At 42.7% G+C, this 9871-nt stretch overlaps 1 protein-coding gene across 1 annotated transcript in view; it reads right to left on the bottom strand.

Moving 5' to 3' along the window:
- Positions 1–619: 619 nt before the first annotated feature.
- The window catches only part of bicc1 (BicC family RNA binding protein 1), a gene marked incomplete at both ends in the record, with an annotated part of 72656 nt that continues 63404 nt past the window's right edge, over positions 620–9871 (bottom strand). The window contains 7 exons of the mRNA XM_080541570.1: positions 620–753; positions 3322–3421; positions 4153–4313; positions 4715–4865; positions 5623–5777; positions 7167–7206; positions 9412–9529. Of these exons, the coding sequence (XP_080397696.1) occupies positions 620–753; positions 3322–3421; positions 4153–4313; positions 4715–4865; positions 5623–5777; positions 7167–7206; positions 9412–9529 (859 nt within the window). The remainder of the gene's footprint in view (positions 754–3321; positions 3422–4152; positions 4314–4714; positions 4866–5622; positions 5778–7166; positions 7207–9411; positions 9530–9871) is intronic.

Here is a 9871-nt window from a genome sequence, read left to right as displayed (position 1 = left end):
CATAACCGTTGAACCGTTGAATTTGCAATTCAAACCATCGGCATGGTAACCAGTAAGTGCTACAGTAAAAGAGTCCTGTAATATCCGAGTATGCAGACCGAGGGGGATAGACGTCCACAGGCTGAGTACATATATCTGGTTTTCTTAAAGTGCAAAAGAAATTTATAGAACAAAAACGAATGTCATGGCATTTAAATTAGAGGCATTTAAAGGCTTCGTTTGTGGGGTTTGTTTTTCCCCCCTATTCCTCTAATGGATAGTGTGAGAGTCCTCTACTGTTCTTCTTTCACAACCGACCAACTGACATTCTTTCTTTCCAAACATGACTCCTGGTCAAAACATTGCAAAACACAAGTGGGAGTACCATTCCGGACATATTTTGTCCACAAATAAAAAACAACAAAATCTATTTTGAGATCGTCTTTTCGTCTTTTTTCTTTTGTCTATGGACGTTCCGTTTTTTTTTTGGCAGTTGCTTGGTCCAGCTGACCGGGGGAGTGTGTGAGGGCCGTTGTCCAGAAGCCCACAGAGATCTGGGAGGGAGTGGGCTGTCTTGTCTTGGTCCTGGCTTAGAGACAGACAGACAGACAGACGGACGGAGCGCAGGTTCCAGGCGGGTTTACCACCTGCCGCTGATACTGGCGATGTCGGCGTTGAACTGGCGGGACAGTCGCCCGCTGGCTCCCCCTTCCAGGAAGGAGGAGCGGATGTTGACCGGAGACTCGAAGAGTTTCCTCCGGTTTTTGTTCAGTTCTGTAAAAACAACAGAGGTAATCTTTAACAAACACAGGGTTCCCACACCTTCTGAAACATCAAATTCAAGCACCTTTCAAGGACATTCAAGACTCAATTCCCTCAAATTCAAGGACCCAACACGGCATAGTTTGAGACAGAACTAGTTGACGAGCTAAGGAAAACATTTTGGAATATATATCTTTTTTTTTAGAGAGAGAGAGAGAGAGAGAGAGAGAGAGAGGGGGGAATTCAAGCACTTTCAATGACCCATGTCTATTTTCAAAAACTTTTAAGACCTTGATTTCTTTTTCTCAAATTCACAAACGTTCAAGGATTTCAAGGACCCGTGGGAACCCTGCAAACAGCACTGTTCTTTTCAAAACCAGAGAGCCACTGGATTGACAGTGACGATATATACAGTAGCTCACAGCAGTCAAGCAATAGTCCAATATCCCTCTTTTAGCACATCTTCTGAAGTTGGGACAAAAACAGAAATGATGTGATGGACAGATGATTCACTTGTTGTGAGTCATTTTGGAATGGTAAACGTCTGGTAAAATGCCCAAAAAGTAAAAGAAAAAGAAGAAATAAAAAGGTTTCAAATAAACCACATTCACACATCAAGTCGAAGTGCCTTTTCCCACCGGCGTAACCGCAATCAATTACACCCGACGCCTCACTGCACAGGTTTTTATGCCTGGACTGCTAAATGAATCCTCTCCCCTCTCGCCAAAGAACACACAGAAATTAGACTCGCTGACTTTTTCAATTGGATTTCACTCCGAGAGCACCCGGTTCACTGTGTTTATTGTGCTTTGCTCTCTGGCACGGGGACAGGAACTACATTTTAAAAGGTAGGTGGGGTTGACGAGAGTTTCTACTCTGGACCAACTGGTGTTTTATGAGGATAAAAGAGAGAAAGGGAGGACACACTCCTGTTTTTGGCGTCCAGAGTCCATCAGTGGAGATTACAGTAGATTTGCGCCGGGCCCATGAGCTCAGCGCTAGAGTAAACATGAGCGCTCAGCCGTTTCCTGTTCTCCGCTGGCCCTGTCCTCTCCACGTCCCTCCTCCGAGCAGAGGAATGAATTCATAAATATTTTTGCAGATTTATAATTATGGCAAAGATTGCTCATGAAAAAGGAACGGGGGAATGGTTTCCGTGACGGACCTGTTGTGCAACCCTGGTGCGTTCTGTTGTTTCTTAAAGGGATAAACTTTTCATGAGATTTTTTCAATTCCTTAGAAAGGTAAAGATTGACACACATCATCATTCAAAATAATCATTCAATTTTTTCAGGAAGTATAATTTAAATACACATGTTAAATTCACATGTTGGGGGCGCGGCTGTGTCTCAGGAGGTAGAGCCGCCGTCTAATGATCGCAAGGTTGGCAGATCGGCGGTTCGAGCCCCGGCACGCCACATGTCGAAGTGTCCTTGGGCAAGACACTGAACCCCAAAATTGCTCCCAGTGAGCGGGCCGGCCGGCGCCTTGCATGGTAGCTTGCCGCCATTGGTGTGTGAATGTGTGTGTGAATGGGTGAATGAGAGGCCGTTGTAAAGCTCGTTGGATAAAGGCGCTATATAAGTGCAGTCCATTTATGTTAGTTTGGTATATACAAAGAGGACGACTATAGCTACAGAATCCATATTGTGGTAAAGCAGTTGTAGAAAGACATGAAAGTCTTATTGGTTGACTGTGGGTTGGGATATCTCACCTCACTGTGAGAGTGAGGTCATATTCACAGGCAACGACTATAACATCCACAGCCAGTTAAACCACACACAGTAACCATGGTGACCAGTTGTATTACCCTCTATGGGTCAACCTGCCCTGTCCCCTGCATGTCACACAAGGTGACGCCTGTCAGCTGGTTGTCACACAGACTGACAGTCAAACATGAAATTACCACAGGAGACAATTTCACTGAGGCAAAATCAAAGATCTCCCCCACAGACACCGCAATGTAACCACTGACATGGCTCTGCTGCTTACAATATATTAATTTATATTATTATTATTGTTTGTATTACTTGTTGTTGTAAATTGTTGTAATTATTATTATTTTTTTCTTACTACATTCTATTGTATTATATTTACTTCTTATATTCAATTTTTTTCATTGTAACATGTCATTTTCTTACTATGCTCCTCTTGCTGTATTTTTAAATAATGTATGTAAAGCACTTTGAATTGCCCCTGTTGTATGAAATGTGCTGTACTAATAAACGTGCCTTGCCTATTGTTGTTGTTGTGGATGTTGCGAGCTGTTGTATTGTGTATTGTGTGTATTGTGTTCTTGTATTCATTCTAATAACAACTAAACTGGACTTCAGCTTCGACTTGAACTGCTGTAAAAGCAGGATGTGATTCTCAAGGTTGAGTCCTATTGAATGAGGATGAAGTGATTTTTTCTGAGTGGGGTTTATTGATAGAGACAGTAGAGATTGACAGAAAGGATGGGTGAGAGAGAGAGAAGGGATGACATGCAGCATATGTCTGCGGCCGGAACCGGGAACCCTGCGGTTACATGGTCGATGCTTAACCCGCTACGCCACCTAAGCGGCCCAAATGAGGACGTACCTGAAATAGCCAGCAGCATTTTCCTCCGCGCTCCGAACGTGGTGATGCCCAGCTCCTTTAGGTCCTGGTCCGTTAGCGTGAGGAACGTCTGCAGGTCAATCTGGAATAGAAATAGAATAGAAATAGAATAGAGTAGAACACAATCTCAATGTACATCCAGGCCTTTGGCATCACCTAACAACATCATGATATCACACATACACATACATCACATATAAGAAACAAGAAATGGTATCTCAACCTAATTCTGAAAACAACCTAAAAAGAGACAACCCACAATATAGAGCACAAGAAATAGGTGACAGTTTTTTACATGTGCTTAAACTACAGATTGTAAACTTTCAAATGATGTGTCATACATTGAAATCGGAATCAATCAAATTGAAGACGACATGAGTATTTCAATGTTGCTACCCCTGAAATCACAATCCTGAGATAAAGCTGTTTAAAGAGTCACAGCCAGGTAATGGGCGGTAACAATAGCTGGTTAACCCCACCCCCAACCACTCCCCCTCAGCTGTCAGCTGTCAATATCTGTCAGTGTTAGTCACTGGGTCAGCTAGCTATAGCTAACATTATTACCTAGCAAAGTATTACCTAAGCTAATTAGTCAGCCTATTATTATGGAGGCTATATGGTTGTTGTAACTGTTATTATTTTAATGATACAAGGCTAATGGTGTCTCTGTTTGTCTCTAAGAAGCCCAGCCGCCTCTAGTCTAGGCGTGGTGCAAATAGCAGCTTGAGCATTGTAAAGATGGGGTCATTTGACTCTTTTAGTAGGTAAAAAGGCCCGGCTGTTCTAGTGTTGTTGTTAGGTGCCGTGTCGTACCTCCTGCTGCTGGAAGACGTCGGTGTACTTCCCCAGGCCCAGCTTGCTGAACAGCTCCGGCAGGTCGGAGCCCTTGAAGGAGGAGTTGAGGTTGCAGCCGTTGCTGCCGGTTACCAGGGAGATGCGGTCCATGTAGCTGCTGCTGCTCAGGTAGTGTTCCACTGGGGGGGCGTCAATCAATCAGTCAACCAATCAATCAATCAATCAATCAATCATTCAATCATTGAATCAGTCAGTCAATCAATCATTCAATCAGTCAATCATTCAATCATTCAATCAGTCAGTCAATCAATCATTCAATCAGTCAACCAATCAATCATTAAATTAGTCAATCAGTCAATCAATCAGTCAGTCAATCAATCAATCAATCAATCAATCAATCAATCATTCAATCAGTCAATCAGTCAATCAGTCAACCATTCAATCAGTCAATCATTCAATCAATCAGTCAATCAATCAATCAATCAATAAATCAATTAGTAAATCAATCAGTCAATCAGTCAATCAATCAATAAATAAATCAATCAGTCAGTCAATCATTCAATCAACTCCGCTAACTCACCTGTTTTGTTCTGTTTCCTCTTGGGGCTGATGGCTAATGGGTACTCGGAGTGTTCCAGGAGCCCCCCGTTCCTGTCCCTCCAGTTGTCTGATTCGCTGCCGTTCCCGAGGCCCTCTCGACTGTTGGAGCGTGACAGGGACAGGTCGGAGCCCTAACAACGGCACAGACAATAACATAACAGAGCACTTAATACAACTAACTCTGAATGAACAGTCGATGATTTATCTTGTTTGCTGATCTGTTATTTCATTTATTTTCTTTGGTTTTTATTTATATTTTTTATTGCATTCCATATCCTCATTTTGTTATTATGATGTATGATTGTATACAATGTTTACAATTGTATGTACAGTATGTATACAATGTTGACAAGTGTCCAAATATGATCTTTGTGTCGGACCCCAGGAAGACTAGCTAATGTCATGGCATTAGCTAATGGGGATCCTAATAAACAAACAAACAAACAAAGAGACACCCACAGAGAGTTTACATAAGGAGGCTTGGGTCTGCAGAGGAAAACCTTAAAGGGGCAATCTGGGATTGGTACATCCATTTTCTAAACTTGATATACAGTATAGCCATTGATTCTTGAAGAATGTAACTTATAAATGCTTCACAAGCTTAGTTCAACTGTCTTACCCCATCATAACCCAAAATGTTAAGCTTGTGTTTATTCCATTGTAAATAATGCAATTCTGATTCAAACTCCGATGCACCTAAAACTGGACTGAAATAAGACCAGTGAGAGTGGATGTAACTCATCCAAGGGGGTTATTCCATCAACGTTGCTAAAGGAAAATCCAGGCTTATTCTTGATAAGTCTCGCGACAAAATAAGCCTGGATTTTCCTGGATTTTCCTTTAGCAACGTTGATGGAATACCCCCCAGGTGGGGGAGCAGGTGCGTACCTCGTAGGTGGTGCTCATGGTGGGCTTGTAGGGGACGTGGTTGGCCCGGCGCAGCTCCTTGATGGTCTCTGCCGGCATGGACTTGGAGAAGCCCAGACCGCTCCACGTGTTGGTGGGCGTCCGCACCTCCGTCACCACCGGCTTCTTCAGCATGGCTGGAACCAAGACGACAAATGGTAAATGGACTGACTTATATAGACTAACTTATATAGCACCTTTATCCAAAGCGCTTTACAACGGCCTCTCATTCACCCATTCACACACACATTCACACACCAATGGCGAGGTAGGCAAGCTACCATGCAAGGCGCCGGCCCGCTCACTGGGAGCAATTTGGGGTTCAGTGTCTTGCCCAAGGACACTTCGACATGTGGCCACCCGGGGCTCGAACCGCTGATCTGCCAACCTTGCGATCATTAGACGGCGGCTCTACCTCCTGCACCACAGCCGCCCCCCCCACACAATACCCTGTTGATGTTTTGCTTTATAAACGTGTAACAACACCATAGTGAGTGTAGTTCAAGGAGCACACAGAGGATTATATCTGCAATGTCACTCCACGGACATGAGCAGAACATCATTTAAAAGAGGAAAAAAAATGAGAATTCCTGTTGAATACACAGTCTATGTAACATCAGTAGTAATAATATTAATAATAACTTGTTATTTGTATAGCACTTTTCCTGCAAACGTTGCAGCTCAAAGTGCTCCAAAAAAAATAACACACACCCATGGATTTTAAGTAGTCATAAAATAAATTTGAGCCCTCAAATTGACTAACACGTGTAAAAAATTATCACTTTTGACATAAACCCAGTGTTTTCATGTTCAGTCATAAATAGAGTCAGTCCAAGAACAGACTAGGATTGGAGGAGAGTAACGACCCCGCTTCTTTCCCTGACACATTTGGACACTTCAACCTCGTTCTCAGTTGTATTTTTTGGGAGGAGGAAAATCAAGGCGAAATCAGCCAGTAAAGCAGCCAGTAAAGCATAACCAGACTGAACCCAGACTTCCCAGTAATAGCAGCATCTTTTCTTTTTTTTAAGTAAGAGTACAGTTGTTAGGAAGTTAGATCATCCAAAAACCTCTTTCCGATCGTAGTACGTCTTAACCATCACGAAACCCACATTGTTTACACAAGTGAGGGTCAAGTCAAGTAGCTCCGTACAGCAGAGTAATGACAGGCTTCCCTCCAGTAAACTCATCAGCTAAACTACGGCTGTGAGAATGGGCGACCCACAACAAGAGCGATCTGGAAAGGTTTTTATTACAGGGCCGTAAGTGTGTTTACTGTAAATCAGAAATAGAGATATAATAACACAGGGAGGCTTGCATAGCCCCCAATCTCAGCCTACGTACAGGCCTAGACTAAACATATCACATGTCCTAATTTGTTATCGTTTTGTCTTGTTTGTTATGGTAGGGAGAAAGAGAGAGAGAGAGCGCTTCATTTCACTGGACGACCTGCGATACTAAAGTGAAACGTCAACACAGTAATACCCAGAGAGGCACCGCAGCAGATATCCTGTCTCTTACAGTACCTTTGGTTGCCAGTAGTTTTTTCTGCTCGTAGTCGAAAGCCTACAGAGAAAGAACAGAGATACAAAGACGGTGAGTGTTTTTTGTTGTTGTTGTTGTTGTTGTTGTTGTCACAGGAGGCTGAGACAGAACTTAAGAGCAGGCAACTGGCTAGTATACAGCTGTCCGAAAAAGGAAAGAGAGAGAGAGAGAGAGAGAGAGAGAGAGAGAGAGAGGGAGAGAGAGAGATAGAGAGGGAGAAAGGGTGAGAAAGAAAGACAAAGAGAGAAAAGGGGAGAGAGCAGGAAAATAAAAGAATAAGAAAAAATATTAGATAATAAATATATACAGTATATATATGTATATATATATATATATATATATATATATATATATATATATATATATATATATATAAATATATACACTGAACAATTGCTCCAATTTTTTTGGGGTTGAAATCTAAAGATCTTTTTTTTGTGATCAATTTATTATTATTATTTCAGGGAATAATACAAGGGAGTGGGAACACATAATTAAACAAAAGAGAAATAGAATGACAAAAATCCAGTACAAATACAAAATTCCCATAAACCTTCCACCCCCCCCCCCCCTCCCAATCTCCCTTTGCTCCAACAGTCCTCCTCCCACAAATGTCCCTCCCGCCACATACGTCCAACCTCAACCGCCCAATCACAGCCTTAGGGGCTTCTTCCCCCCCATATACATTTGGAAGAAATAAGAGTGTAGTTTCTTCCAATAACCACTTGGTGGGGCTAGAGAGAGCATGGAACTGAAAAAATTTATTCGTAGAAGAATATTCATTTTACTGAGATACAGGAGTGAAACGAGAGCAGAAGTTTTCCACCTTTGTAGATCGGATTCTATCTCCTTCAGCACATTCTTATAATTAATTGATACTGTGCTTGAAATCGAGGGGTAGATCGATTAGAGATACCTAGATATTTAATATTCTGTACCACTGGGATGTTTAGTGGGATATCTAGCTGTCTAGCTGAGGCAATCAGTGGCAATAGTGCTGATTTTCCCCAGTTAATTTTGTAACCCGAAATTCGGCTAAAATTATTAAAGATATTTAGGAGGTGGGGAAGCGACTGAGGGATATTCGGAATAAAAAGAAGGATATCATCAGCATACAGAGATATGTGATGTTTGGTGATGTTTGCGACCGTAATAGGATCAACGGCCTGGGCCACAGGTTCAAGAGATAAAGCAAACAGCAGAGGAGAGAGAGGGCAACCCTAACCCCGTGAGCTGCGGGATACTGGGAACTGTTTAGAGCATGTGTTCCCTGTCAGAACCATTGCAGTCGGGTTGGAATATAGTAACTTTATCATAGCTACATAATGATCTCCAAAGCCCATATAGCGTAAAACCGCCCATAAAAAGTGCCACTCGAGACGATCAAATGCTTTCTCGGCATCAAGTGAGAGAATAGCATTTGATGAGTCAGCAGTATTCGAAGAGTCAATAATATGGTGAAGGCGGTGGACATTGTCTGAGGCAAGGCGACTTTTAATGAAGCCTGTTTGGTTTTCATGTACTAAAGTAGTCATAAATGGTTCCAGTCGTGAGGCTAGAACTTTGGCATACAGTTTAGTATCTGTATTTAAAATTGACAAAAGACGATCAGTCAGTAGAGTCCTTCCCCTTTTTCAAGAGCAGATCAATTATAGCTATATTGTTGTTTTTAGAGAAGGAGCCATTTTTTATCGCAGAATGAATCATTCCCAACAGAAGAGGGCCAACTTGGGGCCAAAAGGCCAGATAAAACCCAGGTTGTAATCCGTCTAACCCTGGTGACTTGCCCTTGTTCATGCATAAAATAGCTTTGTGTAGTTCAGACTAGAGTAATAGGAGAATCTAAATCAAGGGAGTCATCCTGAACGGCTTGCTCATTATCATCTATCTCAGAGGTATATAGAGCCGAGTAGAATGCCCAGAAGTTGTTGTTAACCTCTGCTGGATCAGTGCACAAAGTACCTGTAGATTTAATTGAAGAGATGTTTGCCAGTTGTTCGTAGGTTTTAAGTTTTGAGACTAGTAAATGGCTTGGCTGTGCAAGTAATAGTTTTGTCTAGCTCAATGTATGAGAAAATCAGCTGTATGTCTGATAAAATGGTTAAGATCTTTTGGATATACAAATATAATCTATGGGAGAGAATGATCCAAGTCCAAACAAGTGAATTATCTCACAAGCGAGAGAGAGAGAGAGAGAGGGAGGGAGAGAGAGAGAGAAGGCTGTACCTGCATGTTGTCGAAGGAGGCCTGTATGGCAGCCCTCTCCGCCGCCCTCTCGCTGCCCGGGGCTCGCTTGTCTGTCATGGTGTCACTGGAGTCTGAGTCAGACAGGAGGCAGTCTGAGCTGGGGGCCGATACAGACACACAGCCAGGTTAGGAGTTGAAGCGTCAGCCGTGATTACCTCCCAGCAACAAGATATGAGTGACGGTTCGTAGGACGGCTTGTCTGCTCTTACTTATATTAACACTAGAACAGCTGTGCCTTTTTACCTACTAAAAGAGCCGCCTGTAGAGTGTGTGTGTGTGTGTGTGTGTGTGTGTGTGAGTCTTACTGCAGGTGTGTGTGTGTGTGTGTGTGTGTGTGTGTGTGTGTGAGTCTTACTGCAGGTGTGTGTGTGTGTGTGTGTGTGTGTGTGTGTGTGAGTCTTACTGCAGGTGTGTGTGTGTGTGTGTGTGTGTGTGTGTT

Source organism: Nansenia antarctica (assembly GCF_963989245.1).
Source record: "Nansenia antarctica genome assembly, chromosome: 11".
NCBI classification, from domain to species: domain Eukaryota; kingdom Metazoa; phylum Chordata; class Actinopteri; order Argentiniformes; family Microstomatidae; genus Nansenia; species Nansenia antarctica.
This window is presented reverse-complemented; position numbering and strand designations above follow the sequence as displayed.